The sequence below is a fragment of the Rutilus rutilus genome (genome assembly GCF_951802725.1).
Source record: "Rutilus rutilus genome assembly, chromosome: 9".
Lineage (NCBI taxonomy): Eukaryota > Metazoa > Chordata > Actinopteri > Cypriniformes > Leuciscidae > Rutilus > Rutilus rutilus.
Window position 1 is genome coordinate 15,360,231 of NC_140223.1, and position 24,812 is coordinate 15,385,042.

At 38.9% G+C, this 24,812-nt stretch overlaps 2 protein-coding genes across 6 annotated transcripts in view; both read right to left on the bottom strand.

Moving 5' to 3' along the window:
• Positions 1-7,476: 7,476 nt before the first annotated feature.
• Positions 7,477-14,671, bottom strand: LOC311296415 (E3 ubiquitin-protein ligase TRIM39-like). Of its 4 annotated transcripts, none has more exons than XR_014628579.1 (10): positions 14,594-14,615; positions 14,386-14,491; positions 14,223-14,302; positions 13,519-14,072; positions 13,332-13,427; positions 12,758-12,991; positions 12,535-12,676; positions 10,785-10,820; positions 9,916-10,680; positions 7,477-7,862 (listed from the first exon to the last, which is right to left on the bottom strand). XR_014628579.1 is itself a non-coding variant. In XM_084418147.1 (8 exons), exons 1-8 carry the CDS (start codon positions 14,406-14,408, stop codon positions 10,145-10,147), a joined length of 1,701 nt encoding a protein of 566 aa, XP_084274273.1. In that variant the 5' UTR covers positions 14,409-14,671; the 3' UTR covers positions 9,754-10,144. The 4 variants fall into 4 exon arrangements, 1 of the variants encoding a protein (XP_084274273.1); XR_014628581.1 differs by lacking the exon at positions 14,594-14,615 and adding an exon at positions 14,616-14,653 and having other exon boundaries at positions 7,652-7,862; positions 14,386-14,538; XR_014628580.1 differs by having other exon boundaries at positions 7,652-7,862; positions 14,386-14,671.
• A 3,365-nt stretch (positions 14,672-18,036) lies between these two features.
• Positions 18,037-24,812, bottom strand: part of hip1 (huntingtin interacting protein 1) — a 45,896-nt gene continuing 39,120 nt past the window's right edge. For both annotated transcript variants that reach the window (XM_084418145.1, XM_084418146.1), the window contains exons 22-31: positions 24,391-24,527; positions 23,168-23,278; positions 23,005-23,063; positions 22,655-22,748; positions 22,469-22,569; positions 20,674-20,779; positions 20,462-20,585; positions 19,350-19,411; positions 19,157-19,274; positions 18,037-18,984 (exon numbers count right to left, since the gene is read on the bottom strand). In XM_084418145.1, coding sequence (XP_084274271.1) covers positions 18,974-18,984; positions 19,157-19,274; positions 19,350-19,411; positions 20,462-20,585; positions 20,674-20,779; positions 22,469-22,569; positions 22,655-22,748; positions 23,005-23,063; positions 23,168-23,278; positions 24,391-24,527 — 923 coding nt within the window. In that variant the 3' untranslated portion in view covers positions 18,037-18,973. The remainder of the gene's footprint in view (positions 18,985-19,156; positions 19,275-19,349; positions 19,412-20,461; positions 20,586-20,673; positions 20,780-22,468; positions 22,570-22,654; positions 22,749-23,004; positions 23,064-23,167; positions 23,279-24,390; positions 24,528-24,812) is intronic.

A 24,812-nucleotide genomic window follows, 5' to 3' on the forward strand; every position in this document is an offset into this window, starting at 1 on the left:
AACAATGGTGACCATTAAAAAATGATTTATGCCGCAATGCATGCTGGGAGCCATGGATAAGTTTTGTATTATGCTAGTACCCAGCATGCATTGCAGCATGAATATTTTTTTAATGGTCACCATTGTTGAGATTCATATGCTGATTCTTGATGTCTGTGTGAGTCTTAGTAATGCAACACCTTTTCTGTGAAACTTTTTGTGCACAACTCTTTGTAAAATCCTTCATATTATTTGATGGTCACAACATGGCTAGCTCTTATGCTGTAGAATCACAGTTTTGAGTGAAACTAATACATTGCCCTTTTAATCAGAGATCAGACTCTGAATGAAATCAGTGAATCAAGTCACTAAAGTCCTTCACCATCAACACCCGATCAGACTTTTCCTTGCCATAAGAAATATGTTTTATAAACACTCAATTATAGCAGTCAAAAGAAAATCTTAAGTGCAAAAGTCAAGGGTCAAGAGCTCAACTAAAGCAAACGCTGATCTCCATCATGGTGACCTTAAATGAAACTCAAATAATCACCTTCTAAACCTTTGTTAATTCTAATAAGAACTTCTGTAGACGAATGGCAGTAATAAAGTCAAACTGTTTAGTAATAAGTGAAGCTTATAATGTTGTTTGTGGAGTTGTTTAATCCTCCTCTGCTGAGATCTTGAGATATTTAATGTCTTCTTTTATCTCCAGTTGATTTCGCTGAGGCTGGAAGTCAATTGTAGTTCTTGTGTTTCTCTTTCCTTCAGTGATTCTGCTTGTTAACAGCAGGTGCTCATCACTAATGCTCAATCATTACTTAATTAATCACTTAATTATACATTTATCATTCTGGGATCTAGAAATGTTCTATAATTCATTCAGTTTGAGTTCTGTTTCAGTCATTCAAGTTTTGATAATATTTGAGTGCTGTGAACTCAATTGTATTTAGTGCATATTACTGTTAGGTTTTACAGTGCATACATGAAAGTGAAGTCGGGCTAAAATGTAAGTTGTTTGTTAAATTTCTTCCTTTTCACAGAGCTCTCAAATCCTATTCACACGAGCACATATTCAAACATGAAGGTGATTGAATGTATTGAATTAGAATGATATCTGCAAATGAGACTTAAAAGCAATGGCAGATAAATAAAAAAATTCCAGCAAATAATGACTTAAATTTCTTTCCCTTTCACAAAACAATGGTATTTCTTAAAGGGATAGCTCACCCAAAAATTAAAATTCTGTCATCATTTTACCCTCATGTTGGTTACCACTGACTTCCATTTGTATGTACAAAAAAACACTTCAACTACATCATATGTGTTTGGGAGGACATGAAGGTGAGTAAATTATGTCAATTTTCTTTTTTCTCCCTTGTAAAAAGACTTGTAATATTGGGTACAAGTCATATTTGTATGTTGCTTTTTTGGTCATTTACTGAGCTTGACTCCCAAGGTCAGATTTATCTTCATTGTATGAAAAAGAGCAGCTTGGCCATTTTACTAATCTTTTCCTTTTATGTTCCACGTAAGAAAGAATACCCTACAAATTGGGAATGACATTAGTGTAAATAATGTCCATTTTGGGTGAAATATTGCTTGAATTACATTTTTTCTATGTTTTGTCTTAAAACTAAAAGTTAAACATTTTAAATTCAGCCCCAACTTGATTAACAGATAAACTCCAGTCCTTCCTTCAACACTGCAAATGAGGTTAAAATCCAGATGTGGGCTCACTCTCACAAAAAGAGCATTATTTCAATATGGAGGAGCTTAAAATACAAGATGGTGGCTGCTCTCCATTCCTCTGTTGTTCCAGGGAGTGTGCCAGCCTTTCAGTTGCCCTACGTCTCCTCTTTACACAGACAGATGGCTCTGTGTTTGCACTGGAGGCCGCGTCTCCTAGCAACTGGCTCTCTCTTTCTCTCCTCAAGTTGCGGAGGAGGCAGTGCAAGTGTGTGTCTGTGAAGGGCTGGTGTCATTCAGTGTCTGGGCCCGGAGTTTATCTCACACACTCGCTGACTGGGGTTGTTTAAGGTCTGTCAGAGTTTGGCTGGTGCTCTGGTGAGTGTGTGGGCGAATAATAATATCACCTACAGTTGATTACCCAGCTCTCCGGTGGTTGATAGATGAATATGTAGACAGGAGCTACAAAGAAAAACACACACTGAGGGCATATATACACTGGATTATAACTGTATCCTCTTGTCCCTAGTCCTCATATGACCTTCCGCTCTTGCAAAACGAGACTTAAAGCAATATATGTCTTGTCTCGCCGTTCCCTCGGCACGATGATTAAACAGAGAGGAATTATCACATCGCAAATAATGCCAGTATTAGTCAGAGAGCTGGATGCCAAGCCACACCATTTCAGGTAATTGTGAAACATTGTAAGAAATAGTGAAAGGCATAAGACAATATTTTACGGCCAGAAGTGTGAATTAAGGGGACATTTACACAGAGCACGTTTTAAATGCAAGGTCTAAGCGTGTTTTGTTTGTTTTGCTGCATTTTAATTAATAATTATGAGATGACAACCCGTGACAATCTACTCTGAGCTGTTTGCGACTCTGAAACGATCTGCCAAAATGAATCTGCAGCAGTCAGGTGATACAGTGGTCACATGGTACAGGGCCTCATTTGTAAAACGTGCATACGCATTTGAACTTAGAGTGTGTGTATGATAAATTCCACTCCGACATTCATATTTATAAAAATGGTTTTGGACGTGAAAAAGCGTGTTCACCGCCACGTCAGGGTCTAAGCAGACGAACGCATTTTTCCTGGAGGCAGAGAGTCGAGCTGCATCTGAAAACTTAAAAATGCTGCCTTCGGAGGACGCAGTCCATTGAAAGACATCAAGGCTTTGAATCCAATGTTATAGCTTTACTTCCTGTCTCCCGAGATACCTTCATCTGATTGATTTTTGAAGGCAACATAGATGTATCCTTCGCTAGCCTTTGATATCCCACAATCTTTTGCGTTCCATTCTGTGACATTTAAGCTAGAAAAAGAAAGATGGCGTCTGAATGTTGCGGTTGCTGATCAGTTTGTGTAAATGTATGTTTTTGATCAAAGCTTTCCACTTCTGATATGATTTCTAGTGAGAAATTACTATTGTAGTATTTGTTTAGCTCTCACCAAAGCTCGCTCTATTTTGCTGTAGATCATTAAACTTTTACGCAGCTTCAGAAGTCTGTCCGAAATCAGTTTCGTGAGGTACCTTTGTGCCCAAACGCTGCCTGCAGAGTCTCCTATAAGGCAGAAAGGCAACAAGTCACCTGCCTGTGCACAATTTCAAGATAATTTGCAATTTATAGATTTCACATCTGAAATCCGTTTTTTGTACGTGCGTTCGTTCTCTGAATCACATGTACGCACATTTGAGAAATTATGGTAAGATCAAATATAGGACTGTTTCTACGCAACATTTTATAAGTGAGGCCCACAAGTTGGAGCTCAGAAAATTCAGTTTTCAAATTGTAGTTTGTTCTGCAAGGACGTGAACGCTTTTTACAATTCGGAATCGTAATAACGGTAATTCTGACATGCCGTGAACGCACATTTTTTACTCGCTTCCATTTGTGTGAAAAAGAACAACTCAAAGACATTCTGTGGTAACACATTATTTTAAAGTTACACATACTACGTGTACTTACTATAGTAATAACAGTAAATTATGCATAACTACTAGTAACTAAACCATACCCTAACTCTATATTAATTTATATTTCAATTAACATGCAGTTAATTGATATAAGAATGTCATATAGGTATGGAACAACATGAGATGAGTAAATGGTGACAGAAATTCATTTTCAAGTGAACTATCCCTTGAATAAATGCAGGAATATGAGAAGCACACAGAAGCAGAGGTGCTCTATCCAGCCATAGGATGAGGCGTCTAGGGACGTAATGACTCAGCAGAAAATCAAACAAAGAACACCAAGTGCTCATGTTCCAGAAACATCAGGCTGCAGTAAGGAATGATGGTGCTCCGAGCGGATCGGGTTCTGTTTATTGGCTGGTGAAAGTGTAGTCCTCAGGGAGAGCCTTCTTTTTTTGGCCAATGATCTCACATCTGCATCTGCCTCCTCGTCCAGCAGCAGCGCTCTTTAGTGTTTACTTGGAACACAAGACTGTAGGCAAAAGCAAACTCTTAAAGGGATAGTTCACGCAAAAGTATACTGTATGAATATCTTTTTTTTTTCAGTGGAACACAAAATAAGAAGCTCCAAGCTTTTCCAAACGGAAAGCAGATGGTGGCCAGTTTCTGTTAAAAAAGATCTTCGGTAAACAACTACTTTAATTTTAGTGCATTTCTCAAATAAAGCTAGTGTATGGCTTAACAACACTTGGAATAGCATATGGATCACTTTTATTACGCTTTATGGTGTACTCATCCTTTCTGGAGTTTGCCGGCCACAGTCCCTATCCACTTTCATTATATGGACCTGAACATGAACATTCTCATGAACTTCTTGTTTCATCTATTTTTGTGTATGGGTTCAGGTTTGGAATATCGTGACGGTGTGTAAATAATGAATATTCAATTTGACCATTTTTGTGTGAACTATCCCTTTAAAATGCCAGAGCTTGGAACACTGGCATTTTTATGGTAGGTTGACTGTTTTGAAGTGACCACCCATCCCCACCCTTCCTATTTAACAGAGACGGCATTCACAAGCATCTTTCCAGAAGCAATCCTTCTCGGTTTTGGTGTTCAGCCCTCGTGGTGAAGGCAAGGCTTGCTGTAACCTGTTAGCTGCAGAGGCTAAAAATAGCAGAGCTGTTCAGTGAGTCAAAACTCTGCAGCAGAGACTGACTCAGACGGACTCACACACTGGTGCATTGACACACTGAACAGAGAAAGCACGAGAGATTCAAAGAGTGGTATGAGACGAGCATGTGGCATATTCCAGTTAAATACTAATGCACTGTGATCACTGGGAGGCGTAGAGTTAAACTTTATATCTCACATTTAAAGGGATCATGAACTGCATTTTTTAAATAATGTTTTGTAGTGCACTTATAATGTTAGTATGATTTTCACATAAAAATGGTCATAATTTAGAAATAAAAGTCAATTTCTAGCCTGTTTTTAGCCCTCTGATTTGAACGCTCTGTTGGAAGGGGCGTGTCCATTGTGAGACTTCAGTGTAAACGCCCACTGCTGTGATTGGCTAACATCTTTGCATATGAAATAAGTATTACATGTGGAACTCTCTCGAAATCTTTACTATGTTTTTACTATTACAGCTGTTGAGATTAACTAATCATGAAAAGTGTCGATTAGGATTATTTTGAGATCTCCTCCTGTTGCATGAAAGGTTGCAGTGATGAGCGTTTTAGCCGATGACAGACGTGTCTGTTGAGCGCATGAATGCAGTGATCTCGTCATTGTAACTAGATATCTGCACTTTCACGAATGCTTTTATCATAACTAACAGTTGAAACATGATGTAAATAAGAGTGTAGACAGAGTCCAGCACTCAGTCATTGATAAACTCACACTGTGTGACTGTGTGACTATAGGGTGTGTTCATTGATCACATTCTGTATAATTTAAAGGTGCATTGCGCAACATTTCATGTTAAAACATGTTACCCGTTTTTCTAACCCATACATGCTTAAACAATTGCCTGATGGGCTGAATGAGCCCTTCTATGATCACTGCGATTGCCTCTATAATCCTGTACAGTAAAATAAATAAGAGGGATTCGGGTCGGAATCGACTGGGCGTGACGTCATGCGCGTTCACGCTCACCTGGCTATGTCTGGCAGGTTTGTGTATTCGCCGCCATTATCCGCATCAGCGAAGACAACTCAAGCGACTTTTGCAAAAGTAGAAGATGGATTCAAAGAGACCGGCTTCTAGTTCATTACAAACCCCAACGCAAACTCCACGTAACCGCGTGCACAACTCTGGTTGCAGTTTCGCGTGTCGCCAGAAGGAGGCATAGTTCTGCAAAAACTCAGAGACTTGCGCAATGCACCTTTAATCACAATTTAACTGATTATTTTCATGCTACTAAGAAAAACAATGTGAAGTTGATCGTTTAGTCACAGGCTTGATTTATTCGAAGCATAAAGAGAAATAAACGATTTTGAGACAAAGAACATCTGACTGTACATGAATCATATCAGAAGTCACTGATCACAGATTAGGCATTCGATTTAACAAAGTTACTTACATGTTTGTAGCATTACTGTCGGGTCCATATCTTACAGTAAAAGACTGTTTTCAAAACCTGCGCCGAAATTACAAATGATTTACCAAACAAACCACAGTAAAATGTACCGAACAAACAAACATGCTCTACTGAGACATTTGGATAATTGAAAATAAATGATCCTGTATCCCGTGATCCTGTAGGCCTATCTCTTCTCATCTCACCAACGGGCCAGTGGGTAGAGCCAAAGATGCTACATGATGTAGAAGTAGGCGTTGATCTGATTGTCGTACTATTACATCATTTCCTGAGCTTGGATTCAAGCAGTTTTTGGACTAACGAGGACATTTTGAGTTCTGAAACTTACAGGATGTTTTACAGTATAATGACCTCTTACATGTCAAAAGATCAAGGAAATTTTGATTTCTCAAATCATGACCCCTTTAAAAGTTTGTTATTAAACACGATATAATTAGTTTGAAGTTTGATGCACAAGCTGAAGATGTAATGCACATTATACATTATATACTGTTGTAATATACATTATGCAAAATATATTATATCAAACTATCTGTGTACTATATTATATATAATTGTATTGACTGTGGGTTACAATACAAGTATAATATAGCCAAGTGCACAAATAGAGAGAGACAGACAGGCAGACTAAATCACCTCTGGTTAATTTCAACAATAGAGGCATTGTCTTCTTGAGAAGAAAGACTTAAAAACTTTCCAGTTAAGAAATATTACCGTTATGAATTTATCACAACACAAATAATGCACTACCAATAATGTCCAGTAGATGGCATAAGAAGCACAGACATGACCTAGAAGCATCTTAGAAGTGTTAGAAGGCCTAGAAGTGTTGCTATCTTCGCAGAATCACAGTTTAGTCTGTATTCATTCCTTTCAAAAAATAAAAAGAGTTTAAAAATTACAACAACAAAAAATAAAAAGTTTTTTTTTTTTTTTTTAAATGACCTTAGCAGTAGTTTGAGGTGTGTGGTCTAACTGTACCAGTTTGGAGATGGCATCAGTGGATCGTAGATTCGTAGGAGCAGGTCTTGGCACTCAAACATATTCTCTGGAAGGCTGTGCCTAGTTCATCAATAGAGGATGATGGTCTTACTACAATTTCATTGAAGCAAACTCAATAATATTGAGCACGGTCTCATATTGAAACCTGGGTTTACCCAAATTTACTCCAGTTTGATATACCAAAACAGACCAATAACCAGTTCAGTAAAATGTCTTATATTTCCATCACTTACCTGTGTATGAGTTTTCAGTGGTGCATACATACATCTTAGACTGCCTGAATAAATGTTGGTTTTTAATGAAAACAATGGTTTTATATTTTGCCAAACTGTTCAGTTGAGTTTTACGTCCACTGAAAGATTTCAAATTCAATATGTCATAGCTCCTCCCATAATTTATCATGGATATGAAGCACATCAAAATGTACTGCTAAATTGAATATGTTAGATCGTCATGTAGATGTTTTGTCATAACTTTTATTGCATATTTCACATACTGTTTGCATTTGCACATAATTATTAACATCATTACTTTACGATTCATTATTAAATAATAATAATGTTTGTTCCTGTGCATCTATCCCTCACTGCTTCATCTTTATTCAGAAATTAAATATGCTATTGTTTATATTTATTGTTTAATCTAAATGTTCTTCCTGTATGTCAGTTCCTGTAATATACAGTTACAGAGAACCTAAATAACCCCTCCAAATTCTGGAAAGTAATTAAATCTATGTCAGGTACACATGTTGCTTCAAGCCTCCCTGAACACATTCTGGTTGGCTCAGATGAAATAAAGGATAAAGCTGCTATGATCAGTCAGTTAAACAAACACTTTATCTGTGCTGGGTCTGCATTTGACAGCTCAAATGTAAACGCACCTGTCCCATGTTCTGCAACCACTGCAACTGAGAGAAATCTGGATTTGTTTGATTTTAAAACTATTTCAGCTGTGCAAGTTTGTGAAGCTCTGAAAGGCATTGACCACAAAAAATCTGCAGGTCCTGACAATCTGGATCCATATCTCCTAAAGATGGCGGCAGATGTTGTTGCCGAGTCTATTCCTCACATTTTTAATTTGAGTCTTATGTCCAATTCAATACCCCAAATCTGGAAAGCTGCTTATGTTATCCCCTTATTTAAAGGTGGAGATCCCTCAGAGTTAAATAATTACCGTCCGATCTCCAAACTATCAATCCTGGCTAAGATCCTTGAATCCCAGGTAAATTTACAAGTAAAGCAGTTCTTATTTGATAATAATATTTTAAACAATTTTCAATCTGGTTTTAGAACTGGCCACAGTACTATTACTGCTGCTATGGTGGTAATAAATGATCTTATTTGTGCCTTGGACAGAAAACAACATTGTGCTGCTTTATTTGTAGATCTATCCAAGGCGTTTGATTCGGTAGATCATGAATTGTTGCTGAACAAACTTAGGGATGTGGGTTTCTGTCCTAATGCTGTTAAATGGTTTAGAAACTATTTTGTAGATCGAACTCAGTGTGTCCATGCAGAGGGCCACAAATCTGAGTTTCTTGGGATATCTAAAGGGGTCCCCCAGGGGTCTATTTTGGGACCTATTCTGTTCTCTATTTTTATAAATGATTTAGGTAAGGACGTTCAAGCAAAAGTACACTTTTATGCTGATGACACTGTCATTTATACATATGCTCCTTCCATAGCACAGGCTGTGCAAGAGCTTCAGACTGCATTTCAGTCATTACAAACTGCTCTGCTCGATTTAAAATTGGTTTTAAATCCTCAGAAAACGAAGTTCATGGTCTTTTCAAAAACTCGCCTACAGTTGCTTGATGATCTTAGCATTTTTACGTCTGATGGTAAATCCATTGAAAGGGTACCCACGTACAAGTACTTGGGTATATGGATAGACGACAAACTTTTATTTAATGTACATATTGCTAATCTAGTTAGGAAGCTCAAAGTAAAGATTGGCTTTTATTTTAGAAATAAATCTAGCTTTAGTTTTACTGGCAAAAAAAAAATTGTGGAAGCTACTTTTATGTCTGTGATTGATTATGGTGACATATTATATATGCATGCAGCCTCCTCCATCTTACGGAGTCTTGATTCAGTGTATCATGCGTCTCTACGCTTTATAACAAATGCAAAGTCCCTTACTCACCATTGCATTCTTTATGATCTGGTGGGTTGGACAGCACTAACCACCCGCAGAAAACAGCATTGGTATATTTTTACATAAGCCATGCTAGGTAAACTTCCAGCTTTACCTCTGTACTCTCCTCTGTCTGAATTCTGCAAGTTATCAGCTACGCTCCTCCAAGTGGTTGCTTTTTAATGTACCCAGGGTTTGGACAGATTTGGGGAAAACTGCATTTTCATACTATGCACCATGGGCATGGAATAATTTGCAGAAAGATCTTAAACTAGAAACGTGTATATCAATTAATAAATTTAAGACCACCATAAAAAATGTGGTAAAGGAGACATGTAGTTGTTTTTCTTGAGAGGTCCTTGTATTTTAATGATTTTTGCATGATTGTATGTATGCAGTATTTTTTTTTATTTTTTTTTTTATTATGTTGTGTTTATGTATGGCTGCTACCTTGTATGTAGCACTTGTATATGTTGTTTATGTATGGCTGCTACCTTGGCCAGGTCTCTCTTGTAAAAGAGATTTTTGATCTCAATGAGACTTCCTGGTAAAATAAAGGTAAAATAAAATAAATAAAAAAATGTACTGGATGGTCACTTCACCTTGAATTATATAAATTAACACAGATGTTTGTTTAGATACAACATTTTACATGAAATTTTACTTTCACAGCTTCTGGCCCTTCAGAAAAACAATGAATATTTAACAGCAGAATTTTTTTTTAGCTGGAAAACATTGTTTGACAACATATTCATAACACTAAAATGTTATTATTGGTGCAATATTCTTATTGGTGCATTGGGTGTAAATGCATTTTATCTGACATGTGAGATGATCAGTGGCGCTGCATTTTCACCTTCATTATCACTAGGGCTAAAGAATGGGTAGAGTTTCTCAGTGAAAGACTGACCAGTGAAAGAATAAATTTGAGATCTGGACTCCACATCATAAAAGGAAACCAGACCCTCCTCATAATCCACAAACACACCCACTACCTGAGGCTTCACTCTCAGAGACAGAGAGACAGCAGGAGATTCACAAGCCTGATAGTGATTCCGGTTCCTCAGAAATACAGTCCAGTATCCATTCCCAGGAGCTGCTGTGATCCTTCCCTTCCTGTTAATGGATTCTCTGGCCACTCCTAAATCCCAATCAGTCTTTCCCTTGACCTGCACCTCAAAATAAAATCTCCCTGAGCTGAATCCTTCTTTTGCTAGGACACAGGGACAACAATCAAACCTCTTTGTATTGTCAATGAATTCAAGCTCAATATCTCCACATGTCACTTGTTTTCCATCATCAGACAGGATGAGAAATGGATGAGCTGTATCAGGATCCAGAGTCACATCCACTGAGAGAGAGACAAAGATCTGAATCACAACTTCTCAACATGACAGATTTAAAATAAAAGTTTTAAATTTAATAAAAAATAAGTTTTAAAACAAAAGATTGTACCTGCATATTGTTGTATCCTCTTCAGCTCTGGGGAGACTAATGACAATAAATGTTATGATGAGAGAACTTAAATACAATACAATTGTACCTTCAGCTTATGTGCTCTGATGGATGTTTGTGTCTCTACTGGTTTTCCTTGTTACTGTCTACACTCACCTAAAGGATTATGAGGAACACCATACTAATACTGTGTTTGACCCCCTTTTGCCTTCAGAACTGCCTTAATTCTACGTGGCATTGATTCAACAAGGTGCTGAAAGCATTCTTTAGAAATGTTGGCCCATATTGATAGGATAGCATCTTGCAGTTGATGGAGATTTGTGGGATGCACATCCAGGGCACGAAGCTCCCGTTCCACCACATCCCAAAGATTTGGGTTGAGATCTGGTGACTGTGGGGGCCATTTTAGTACAGTGAACTCATTGTCATGTTCAAGAAACCAATTTGAAATGATTCGAGCTTTGTGACATGGTGCATTATCCTGCTGGAAGTAGCCATCAGAGGATGGGTACATGGTGGTCATAAAGGGATGGACATGGTCAGAAACAATGCTCAGGTAGGCCGTGGCATTTAAACGATGCCCAATTGGCACTAAGGGGCCAAAAGTGTGCCAAGAAAACATCCCCCACACCATTACACCACCACCACCAGCCTGCACAGTGGTAACAAGGCATGATGGATCCATGTTCTCATTCTGTTTACGCCAAATTCTGACTCTACCATCTGAATGTCTCAACAGAAATCGAGACTCATCAGACCAGGCAACATTTTTCCAGTCTTCAACTGTCCAATTTTGGTGAGCTTGTGCAAATTGTAGCCTCTTTTTCCTATTTGTAGTGGAGATGAGTGGTACCCAGTGGGGTCTTCTGCTGTTGTAGCCCATCCGCCTCAAGGTTGTGCGTGTTGTGGCTTCACAAATGCTTTGCTGCATACCTCGGTTGTAACGAGTGGTTATTTCAGTCAAAGTTGCTCTTCTATCAGCTTGAATCAGTCGGCCCATTCTCCTCTGACCTCAAGCATCAACAAGGCATTTTCGCCCACAGGACTGCCGCATACTGGATGTTTTTCCCTTTTCACACCATTCTTTGTAAACCCTAGAAATGGTTGTGCGTGAAAATCCCAGTAACTGAGCAGATTGTGAAATACTCAGACCGGCCCGTCTGGCACCAACAACCATGCCACGCTCAAAATTGCTTAAATCACCTTTCTTTCCCATTCTGACATTCAGTTTGGAGTTCAGGAGATTGTCTTGACCAGGACCACACCCCTAAATGCACTGAAGCAACTGCCATGTGATTGGTTGATTAGATAATTGCATTAATGAGAAATTGAACAGGTGTTCCTAATAATCCTTTAGGTGAGTGTATAACTGACACTACGATATCACCACAAACATGTAAATTCATTAGTGTATTTCTGTAGGAGAAACAGTGTGTCAGGTGTCTTGACAGAAATTATCCAAAGTAGCAAATCTCTTAGAAAAATGTTATAAATTAAAATAAATTTTTTTTGAGAAAAGCCCCTTATTTAAAATTGGATAAAACATAAATGTGAAGAATTAAGAAAACAATTTAGACACAAGGGAAAGTTGTCTTGTTCAGAGTAAAGCCCTTAATGTGACTGAACTGATAATGGATATGCAAGGTTTACATTGTATGTTTGATTAATGATTCTTTCTTAATGATGTGCATGTGCTCTTTTCCCACATCAAAAGACAATTACTGTCAAAATAAGCCTGACATTCTCTTACCAGTTTTGCTGAGTTTCTCATCTAGAGTCTTCTGCAGCTGAATCAAAGCTTTCCTCAGATTCGTCCCACTCTCATGAGTGTCACTGATACTGATCTCAGTCCAGCTGCTGGTGTGTGCAGGTCTGCTCATCGACGGGTAAATCTACAGCAGGAGAGAGCAGAAATCTCTCAGCATGGGGAGTGTTGTGCTGTGACGTGAGCAGACAGAAGGATCTACACTGACCTGTAGGAGGTGCAGGTGATCCTCAGTGTGTGAGAGATGCTCCAGCTCAGTGTCTCTCCTCTTTAGCTCAGTGATCTCCTGCTCCAGCTCTTTAATAAACTCTTCAGTCTGCTTCTCTGCTGCTCTCTGCTTCTGCTCCATCATCTCCAGCAGCTCAGACTGACATCTCTCAATGGAGCGGATCAGATCAGTGAAGAGCTCAATATTCTCTGCTTTCTCTTTCTCTGACGTCTCCTGATAAATCAAGGAATACATGATCTTTTATTGCTACTTTAGCACCTTTTTTACAAAGCAAATTAAAACATCATAATACATATAATATTTAACTTCATCAATTTTATTTTAAGTAAAAAAAAAAAACACAAATGCAATCTCTTTGATAGAAAAGATCTCAACAGTGTTTCAAATGTGCTCAGAACTGCAAATAAAAGTCAGATATTTCTATGGCTATCCACATTCTTTGCATAGCTCAACAGTCCTGTCACATTTGTTTCCATTTTTATTTCTACTAAGGAATTTTACAAAACACATCTTGAGTTCAAATATTTAACTAAAACGTTGTGGTAAGACTCACTTTACTGAGTTTTGCTGAGCTTTTGAGGTCTTGAATCCTCTTCATTTGGTCCTGGATCATCTGCTTCACGTCTTTCTGCATCTTCATCAGCTGAGACTACAGACAGAACAGAAAAACACAGAGACTCAACAGATTCAAACCCATCCAATACAAATGTCTTGTAAAAAACATTTGTTGCTGTTGTTACCTTCCTCTCTTCGCTCTCCTCCTCTATAGAAACAGTGTTGTGAGTCTTATGGTTTGTCACAGCACAGAGGAAACACACACATGTCTGATCATCTCTACAGAACAGCTCCAGAGGTTTATCATGTTTCTGACAGATATAGACCTCAAGATTCTCCACAGGATCGATCAGTTTGTGTTTCTTTAGCTTTGGGACTCTCTGATGAGGCTCCAGGTGAGTTTGACAGTAAGAGCTCTGACACACCAGGCACATCTTCAGAGCTTTCATCTTTATATCATCACAGATGTCACAGAGAACCTCAGATTTACTCTGGCCAGACTTTGCTTTAAAGAGCAGCACAATCTCTCTGAGTGCTGTGTTGATCTTGAGGTCGGGTCTTTTACTGAAATTTTCTTTACATAATGGACAGTTGTAGGTCTGACTGTTTTCCCAGCACTGGTTCAGGCAGCTCTTACAGAAGTTGTGTCCACATGGAGTGCTGACTGGATCAATGAACGCATCCAGACAGATCAAGCACTGGAGCTCCTCAGCCAGAGGACCACTGGATGATGACAGAGCTGGAGACGAAGATGAAGAAGCACTAATCACCTTCATTTAGAACTGATTTACACATAAAAATGATTATGGCAAAAACTCATCAACAATTAGGCGGCTCATCAGCAATTAGTAGGCTATTATACGTTTTTTTTTTTCATACAGGTACTGACTTGTTAGAGGTTCATCCATACTCCTGGCCTCGCTTTGTGTTATTGATGATTCTGCCATTGCTCTATTCTCCTCGTCAAGCCTATATAGGACAAAATCATCACACATTACACAAAATCAGCACAAAGAGTTATATCATGTAATGTAATATAAAGTTTAACTTACCTTTTTTTTAATTTTCTAAACATTTTCAACGTCAGATTTCACTTCTGTGTCTGAAGTTCAAGTACTTCCTGGTTTTTAAGTCTCGACAAAAACACACTAAACTTTTCTTTAAAAAGAATCAAATGACACAGGCAATCAGCAATCATTACAATTCTGAATTAATTTCAATGACGCAAATTTATCAGAATTTAGCAAACTGGTTGTGTACTTGACTAATGCATAAATCCTGCAGTTTAGTTTCCCTTTCCCTTTCCCTAAAGCTCTCGCTATAACCTTCAATGACGACATAGTCCCTCCCATCTTTTCTCAACATAACATAATTTAGTTACAGGTAACGTCAGACAGATTGCAGCCTACTGGAGAAAACAAATCCATATGAAAGACATAATTAAGTCCTCAAATTCAATAAAAACGTTCTTTGATTAGCATGACTTCTATTTACCTTTCTTTCTTTTTTTATGCAGCGCTTTTTAGAAGCACTAGAAGTAGCTACAGCAACCTGTGTGGGTGCCATTCATGAAATGGCTGTTGATTTAGCAAATGAATCGTATAAAAGTCTCATAAATTCAGGAGTTTTAATGTTTTGAATCAGCTTGACTGAACCGAAAGATGTCTACTGAATCAACATGTGACTCACTTATCGTTAAGCCTATAGCCTGTATGTTGGTTAAATGAAAAATGTTAATTCAGCAATATAATAACACTTAATTCCTCTTGCTAGTAAAAGTTCCCCAAACTGAAATGGACTCTGGCCAATAAAAGACAAGCAAACAGCCTAAAATTAATCTTCAGAGAAAAAACAGCTACAGGTAAGACCAAAGTTGCCCACCCCTAATTCACTGTTGCTCTGAGCAAGATGATGATACACTGTGGACCTTGAATGTTAGTACAGTATGCCAGGGTTCTCCAAGCCTGCTTCTGAAGAGCTACAGTCCTGAAGAATTTGCTCCAACGCCAATGAAACACCAGAACCAGCTTATCAAGGAGTTCAGTGCTCCTTGTAAAGGCAGATGTTTTGGGGTATGGTTGGAGCTGGAGTCTGTAGGAACAGGGTTGGAGACCCCTGCAATATGGCATAGTACTAGAGACTTGCTTAGAGCAGTGGTTCCTAATCATGATCCTATCTCATTCAATTCACCAGCTCGTTAGTAAAGACTGCAGGCAAGGCTGGATTGTTGATGTCTTCAATGACGTTCTGCTGGACTGAAGCATTTATTATGGACTGTAGATGGGGCCAGTCAGCAATTTCCTACTGCAAGAACAGTGACTTCTGCTGCTGTCAGAATGAGATTATAATTACATCAAAGTCTGATTAGATTCCCATGCAGAATGTCAAAAACCATTTAAAGTACAGTTTATCCACCTTTTTCCTACAGCCCATGACACTTTATGGGAATAAATTGTGTTAAACAATCAGCGTAAGGTTCAGTCTATGAACGCAATATTAAGCAAAAAAATAAAATAAAAATTCATCAGTCCATGAATTACCCCAAAACCTTGATTCTTTCCAGAGCAATATACATCACTGTAGTAATGTGTCTATATTATGAACCATACATTGCCTTTATACATGTTTTTTATTAACTAGCTTTGAGTGATAATATTTAAAAGTGGTTTCCATAATTTTGACAGATTTACCAGTTTGAACCACTCTGAAAAGGGAATTTTATTTTACTCCAAAATTTTTTAGTGCATTCAAGTATGTCTTATTTTTCTTTTCATATTGTTAAGAGTGGATTGCAAAGAAAAAAAGTGCCTCCCATAATTCAAAACGCAGGAAAAATGTGGATACATCAATAAAAAAAAAATTCTGGCCAACTGATAACAGTCCTACTTGACTAGTGCTGAAGTGTCGCTATATCTAGCATAACTGATCATATATATAAATCTACATGCTGTGTTTTTACTTAGTGCTTTGATTGTTTATTCCCATATGAGACTGTAAACTATAGTAAATCCTGTCATAATGTAGATTCAGACTAGACAACACAAGACGAGCTTCTACTATTTAGTGACACCTGGTGGGATAATCTTCAACATGTCAACAGATTCAGTCATTAATATTGCTCAAACAAATCATTTTGCACAACTTTACTCAATAGTTGCCTAACATTGCATGGAAATCTTTCCCTGTGGCATCCAAAAACCTCAACAATGCCAACCGTAAAGTTAATTATGACACAATACACAAACATCTTACACAAGCAGCATTGAGACAAAACAACTAGCAATTATATCAATGAGTGAAATATTTATTTAAAAACTGAAAAGTAAAACAAACCCACACACAGTTTTAGTATATATCATACAAAGATATTCTCCAAAATGTTATTGAGCGGTCTTGTTTTTTTTATTATTATTATTATTATTAACAAAAGTCAGAGGCAGTTTAGAGGCTGGCTGAGCTGGTAAGACTAGACAACCGAATCTAAATGGTGGAATAAACCATTACCGGAGGTGATGATGACACTCCAAAAAAACGGAAATTAAATACCCAGTGTCGCAACTTAACATAACAGCCGAAGCAGTGCAACAAGTGAAACAATATGAGGGTATTAAGACATAACAACATAAGGGATATACAGTATATATCATATCTCAGTCACACAGCATCCACCCAAACACACACACACACATTATATTAGTATTAAAGAACACACACACACACACACACATATACACTCTCAACGCATGTTCATACAGAGTCTAGAGGACCCTAATGCAATCATTTTTCTCTTTTGTAGTTCCGGACTGGTAGTTTGTGGAGAAGTTGAGGTAACCATGGTTTGTAGATGACTACAAGACTGCATGTCCCTGTGTCGAGGCCCTGGTCAGAGCTGTGCTGCTGGCAGACAGTGGTGGTCTACAAGGCTATGTGGTCTACATTGCTTTGACGGATGTGGATAGGCCTCTAGAACCAAATACATTTTACTTCACATTTTTCATGCATCTCCATTTTGGGTGAGTCGTATGAACACTTTTTCAAAGCCCCGAAAGGGACACGGCGATAGGAAAAGTTACAATCTTAATAATATAATCCCTCAAAAATCTTTGTGTTTGCTCATAAAAGATCTAGAGAAACTTTACATTCGCTTGCAAAACGTTTGTCGTGGAAATAACATTTCAAGTGAGTGAATGCAAAGTTTCTCAGGTGAACAAGATAACGCTACAAATTTGCAAGCAAATACAATGTTTCCTGTGGGAACGCAACTCGTTTGAGATAGAACATTGAAATGTAACCTTTCTTTTAGATATCCTCCAAGTTGAAAACGGGGAGCTCAAAGAAACAAACGAAACACACCAAAGTTGAACACAGAGATGGGTACATCTGTTCTCACACCACACGGTTCTCTACTGATTTCATGATCTCAGTTCGCAATACCAAACTACAACTTTAAAACACTGTCCTAATGCTACTCTAGATCACGATTTTAAAGGTCATTTTTGAGGGAATGTGATCCTTGACCCTTTTTCCCCTTTTGGAAGGCACGGATGTCTCTCCTCGCCTCTGTGTGAAGGGGTGCGCGTATGTGGAGCTAGAAGAAGACAACAGGAATTAACAGGTACTGTCATATTAACAGTGCGTAAACCGTACTGGACCGTTTTATGGACCTTTACTAATACAATATGGTGCATAACCTATCTGTGCTCAGGAAACCTAAACAGAGCTAATAAAACACAACGATGAGCTCTAGCCTGACGTGAGGTCTCACAAAAACAGTCAGTTCATAGTCAGTCATGGACTTGAAATTGCTGAAAAACATCAGGACACAGTTTTGTCGAAATATCATACGTTAGATGAGCTATTTTGGGTTTGTCCCTAAAAGTCAACATGGTGAAACAGTAAAAAGCCTGTGGATTAAATCTATTTAGGGCTTCTTATAAAATCAATGCCTCGGGAGCATAATCAAAAGAAAAGAAACTGCATACAGAAAAAGCGTGTTGAGTCTGGTAGTGTTTTCGGGTGTTAGTCCACAGTGGTCATCATCTACTATGTTCAATGCTCTTGTTTTAGTTCAGAGACCACTGCTAAGGGGACGGACCCAGACAATGGCGATCCTACGCGACATTAAGGAATGAGTTTGAGAGGTGGAAGTCACACAGCTGCTGTTTGTAAAAGTTGAGTCCGGAAGGGTCACAGCACAGTGCCATTTCCTGCAAAATGGGGTGACTCACCATTGTGCAATGCATCATGGGATGTTTCACGGGGAGACGGGATTGTTCTAAATGGTCAGGGGTGGGGGGAAGATTCTCCATTCCGTATGAGGAGGAAGAGGAAATGAAATACGCAAGACAGTTCAGCGAGCCTGCACTTCCCTCTCTGTCCACTAGGTGGTGCCATCCATTTCCTGCCTTCCTCTCCCTCCCCCCTTCGTCGCACACTATCATCACACTCCTCACGTCTCCTGACTCCACGGGCAGGGGAGGGAGCAGGTTAGAAAAAAGCACCTTTTATTTGGCTTAAATGTACAATAAAAGAATCAAAAGAGTTAAAAAGTACAATAAAAAGGGAGAAGGGAAAGATAGTGTGTATATAAAGACGTCAAGCGCCCAGTCTGTAGGGCTGCTGCGCAGAACACGACAAGTCTCATCCCGTTCCTGCGGACAAACACACACAAAAAAAAAAGAGCGAATTACGCACAAGCAAACAAACCACACCCTTTGCACCACCAATTAGCTCAATACTCCATCCTCAGCCCTAAAAATCTCCATCTACCCCACTGTTTAAGCAGTTCTGGCTGATGGTTTGTGGTGTTATTGGGGGTCTTACCCTCGTCCTCCCCTCCCCAGCCCTCTGCGACGCCAGCGAGCTTGTAATGCTTCTTCCTCAGTTCACCAAGTCGCTCCCTCTCTTTCTGCAGCCGGGTCTCCAGCTCCAACACTAGCACCTGAGACACAATAAACGGTCAGATTTGTTCGCATACTTCCACAAAGACGTGGACAACAGGTTTACCCTCGCTCACCTGTGCATCCATCTCTTGCCTCTTGATCTGAGTGAGTGTCATCGCGGAAAAGTCCATAGTGTCTGAAACAAAGAGAGAATTTCAATTCATGTTCAATAACAGCTTTTAGGTTATTGAGGATTGTTCTTGTTCGCCGGTGTTTTTCGCCAATAAAACTCTCTTCAGAGTGAGAATATGAATGTCTCTCAATTTTAAGAAATCATGATTTCACCAGGCTGTAATGTGAATTAAAGGCTACTGGATATCAATATAGCATAGTATCGCTATATTTTGCGTGGGGATATTGTATGAACACACAGACGGAGAGTATCGATATTTTCAGGGCCTGAGTTTTGCCTCACGATTGCGAGAATTTTGTATGATTTTACCATAAGCTCTGTACATAACAGTAATAATTTGAAATCTTTCTTTCAGACTGTAATTTCACAAACAATGCAAAAGAAAAGAGAAAGAAAAGAAGAAAAAAAACAAAATCACACTGCATCTCTCTCCTTTCCATGTTTATATTAGTAAGGAGCATCCAGTTATCATGTTTCCAGCAAACAAACAATAAATAAATAAATGGAAGTCGAGTGCATTGCAGTGTACTACTGTTGAATATTAGTGCATTTTAGTAAATGTATTAGGTCACCCATGTAGTCCATGCAAACAGAAAATGTGTCATTCTGGACATAATGATCAATGAATCAAAAGCTTTTAATGAATGAAAGGACACACAATGTCATTGACTCCATGTGACTGGTCAATGTTGTTTAAATGCCTTTGCCTCCACAGAAGAGCACCAGCACAAGAGCTAAGCCTGACTACGTGTAGGCCAGCTCATTCCTGTATCTCTGGAGGGCACCATAAACCAGTTTCCATGGCTATAGTTAAATGTGAAATGGGGCAATGTAACTGTGGAGGTCAATGAGAAGCAAAATGAGGCTGCCACTACTGTAACTACTAACTTTTGGGCCTTATTTAATGAATAATGGAGAAAGGACAAGACATTATGGAAAATTTTTTTGCTAACAAGATTCAAACCTGAATTGCCCACATGAGCATCACAGCTTAACGTGTCTGAAAATGTTGAGCCACTTAAACACGGCGGGATGTGCTGTATGTGACCTCACCTGTATCCTCGATCTGAGACTTGCCGGACTTTGTTGATGCCACGACCCCTGCAGTGGCCTGGGTGACTCCTTTGGAGGCCTGCTGGAGACGGGAAAGGTTCATACTGCCCTTGTCTGCTTTTACCTGAGGGGATAAAATGGATTATGTATCATTACATTGCTTTAAAGTTAATTCAAGTGCAAATGTTGCTGGTGATTTGTTGGCGCTGTACCTTAGATGCCGCAACTAGCTGAGCCGTGCTGGCAGCGATCTCATGCGAACACACCATCAGCTCCTCAAACTTGCCCTTGCCTTGCACCACCTGATCAGCTGCGTCACTGCAGGAAGAAGAAGAAAAAGCACAATGGTGATGGTTAATATATCAGTCCATGTAGGATTCAAAACTTAGGGTCCGGACACTTTGGAAAACACGGACAGAATTCATGGAATCCAGTCGTTAAAATGGAATTTGCTGTATAATGCGGAATGACACGAAATTTGGCAAATTTTGGATTAAGAAATCAAAATAGGGCTGTAGTGTACACTTAATCAAATTCCAAATTAAATATGGACTAGTGTCTGCTATTATTAAACCACGAAAAGAAATATGAAGTATACGTGTTCTGTGAATGAGTTTAGTCTACTGCACATACTCAAGCACATGTGATGCTGATGGTGGTTTCAGAGCCATTTCTATTTACTTCTTAAAGTTATAATAATAATCCTATTTACAAGAACCTTTTTTAAGAAATACCATAAAATCAAGAGATTTTTTTCATCTGTTTTAATTTATACAGAAAATCTGTTGTGCAACACTTTATTTGACAAAAATGCAATGTTTAGTTGTAGTGATGTAGTACTCGAGTCCGGTCTCGGACTCGAGTCCGGTCTCGAGACCGATTTCTGCTTTCTCGGACTCGACTCGGACTTGTTCTTACAAAGACTCGGTCTTGACTCGGACTCGACCCTTCAAAGACTCGGTCTTGACTCGGACTCGGCATAGGCGGTCTCGTCCCATCACTAGTCCACTAGAATACATACCACTAGAAAATTTTTATTGACTGTTCGCAAAGACCCGCCCCCTTAGTTACTGTCGCTATGTCCGACAAGCCGTTCTCACGCCACACCATGTTCTCACGCAGTGAAAAATACATCGCGGAGCAGAGAGGAGACTGACAACACGCTGACAGACAGGACAGAACAGGTTACTTTTCGGTTACTTTTGATATTAAACATATTAAACAAAGTCTCGCCTTTCAAATTTGGTCATTTTTTAAAAGAAATTTAAACAATAAATACCGTTTTGTGGCTCTTAAATGTGCCGTGACAGATCGCTGTAGAGCATCAGTTAAAGCTGCTCGTGAACCGATCTTCTAATTAATTTATAGCCTCAAATAAACATGAACAAACATAAGCAATGTTGTTTTAACCACGGCGTCAGTACACTCCGTGTTTCAAGTTCAAATCCTCCCATGTTAACCAACGGACTCGGTCTCGACTCGGACTCGACCCTTCAAAGACTCGGTCTTGACTCGGACTCGACTGAATTTGAAAACCAACGGACTCGGTCTCGACTCGGACTCGACCCTTCAAAGACTCGGTCTTGACTCGGACTCGGCATAGGCGGTCTCGTCCCCATCACTATTTAGTTGTAAAGGAATTGTATTTTCATTTGATGACAAGTTTTATGAATTTAAATGATTTCCAGTTTTGATGATAAAATCTTAAAATGATTATATAAAAAGTAAAAAGCTGAATTTGTGAAATTCATAGGACCCTATTATTGTTAAAATTGTAATCATTTATAAAAAAATTAAAAAGTTTCATGAATTCAATTGATTAGACCTGCTTTTGGTTATTCAAATTTAATTAAGCCATTAAAATGGAAAACACCGAATCTTGGAAAAAATACAAAATAATTTTGGAAAAAATAAAGCGGATTTCATTGGGCCACTGAGATTTTTAAATCACTATGCCACAGCTTCCCTCCCCCCAAATTTGATTTTCTCACTGTCTGTGTTACTCACACCAACATGGTGGCGCCCCAGCCCACGGCCTTGGAGGCGGAAATGAGACCTTCCGTCCATCGGGAATTCTTGGCGTAGAACTCCTTCATAGATGCGGCCCCCTGTGAACACAACAGAAACATCAATAAAATGTCATTTCACGCTCTACAAAAGCAAGTTTTCAACAACAACAAAAAGTTCACTCACCCTGCCGCTCTCCACAATGTCCCTCTGCAGGTCTTTGGAGGACAGCACGAGCACTTTGATGGCCTGCATGAGATCTGTGCAGGACGCCAAGATCCTGCAGGGGGCGACAGAGAGCAACATTTAAATACTTCAAAGGCCTGTTTTGCATGCATGGCTAATGTGTCTGGGTGAATGCAAACGTGCAAGGCTATCCAAGGGAAATAAACTCTGCATAAAGGCACTTTGATCACCTAACCAAATCCACTAAGGAATATCAACCAAATAAATTCAGTTAACTGTTTTTGATAACAGTAATCATGAAAACATTATATGCATTGCATGCATAACACATGTGGTTTGGTCAGTCTGACCTTTCATTGACTTCCATTTTGATTCCTGTGTCAACTGCCCTGGACTTATTGAGCATTTCCTGTTGCAAAGCGCAAAGGGGAAAAACATTAGACAAGTAGACTGGAGCGCTTCATGTTTTATTAAGCATCTGTCTGTATGGTAGAAAAAGCATTGACTGATCACCTCAATCCTGGCGGCAGCCGACTCCACAGCTGCTGATGTGGCTGACATCTCCTGCTCCACCAGATCTCCCAGCTCCCCTTGCTGTAGTTCCAGACCCCGAGGACGCAACTTCTGCTCAGAGAAAACAGAGGAATTAACTAAGAGGTTGTGTTCTCATCTATTTCTAATTTACATCTAATTTACGTTGTAGAACAAAACACTAATGTATCAGCTTGTGTTTCCCACAGGCTTTATTTTACTCATAATTTAAAAAAACCCATTCTAAAACCCCATAGGAAAATCTCAAGGGAACCAGGGGGCGGAGCTTTGACGTTATACCTGCACCACTATATTGTCCTGTATAAATCCAGAGCAAATTTGGAAGTTCTCGACCTTCTATTTCTAAAGTGAAAAATAACATGAATATCAATTGCAAGTATTTAAAGTCACCATGAATTTAAAACTGACAGTATTTTATGTAATATTGCAGTATTTATCATAAATTATTTATCAATGCACATAATTTTTTTTATTATGTCATCGTAATCAAAATAACTTCCTCTTGTAGTGACATCTCTTCTCTGAAGACATGTTTACTGGTGCGAGGGCGGGAAAACCTGTCACTCACATGACATCCCAGCAACAGCAAACCACAAACATCCAACGATCCAACCAAATCCCGATGGACAAAATCAAGTCCCGCCCTACATTTTTTCTTGTTTGAGAAGTTGTTTCACTTGGATATACACGTCACAATAGTGAATAAAAGACGATCGGAAGTTCTCATTTGATTGGATGGCCATTTGCTGATTAAGATGCTATGCTATATACTAATAATATAATATACTACTGCTGTGATGCTACTGTTAAGAAACTACAACTATGAAAAATTGTTTTCGTTAATTTAGATAAAGTTGAAATAAAATAAATATCAGATTAAAGACAAAGTTAAAAAAAAACTTGCAATTTAAGTACTAAAATTACAAAAAAAATAAAGCTAAATAGAACAAATTACAAAAAAAGATTTAAAATAAATATATATAAAAATAAAAGCTAATTCAAAATATGAATAAATCCTATATTAATCGATAAATAATATTAAAATAACACTGTATGCAGTTCCATACTAGCTTTGGCATCATTTAAATCACTCAAGAAAAGTGCTAAAAAATGACATGCTGCTATTTTTCAACCCACTGATTTGCTATGCTAAAACCAGGACTGACTCTCAGTGGCACACTCACTTCACCCAAGGCCATTACGGTATCCAGTGCCGACGTCAGCCGGCTGCAGTCTGCCGTCCCCATAGACTTCTGCTCCTGAAGCTGGCAAAGCAGCGCCATGGCCTCCGCGCCACACGCCTTCACGTTGTCTGCCAAAGCTGCCCACAGACAGACAAAGACAGAAACCAGAGAGCAGTCAGACGTGCCATCTGTCACCTGCAGACACTCCACATACGCTCGGGAAGAAACGCATTTCCTGCCGTGTACAGTCGTGACGTGATTGCTTGTGCTCGTGGGAACCGCAACATTAGCAGTTTTGAGTTATGTCATGTTCATTTCCAGCATCTCTCCCGAAACAACCAGACCTCCGGCGACGGAGTTATTAACAGAACCGCAGTGACACTAATGACCTTCATGATGAATGGGGACTGACTCAAACAGAA

What these genes read in the sequence shown, in the direction of transcription:
- LOC311296415 (XM_084418147.1), bottom strand. Translation starts at nt 14,408, where the DNA reads ATGTTTAGAAAATTAAAAAAAAG. An exon ending in AGGAGAGCGAAGAGAGGAAG is followed by an intron (nt 13,428 to 13,518) that starts GTAACAACAGCA and finishes TTCTGTCTGTAG; the next exon opens with TCTCAGCTGATGAAGATGCA. An exon ending in GAGGATACAACAATATGCAG is followed by an intron (nt 10,681 to 10,784) that starts GTACAATCTTTT and finishes TCTCTCTCTCAG; the next exon opens with TGGATGTGACTCTGGATCCT.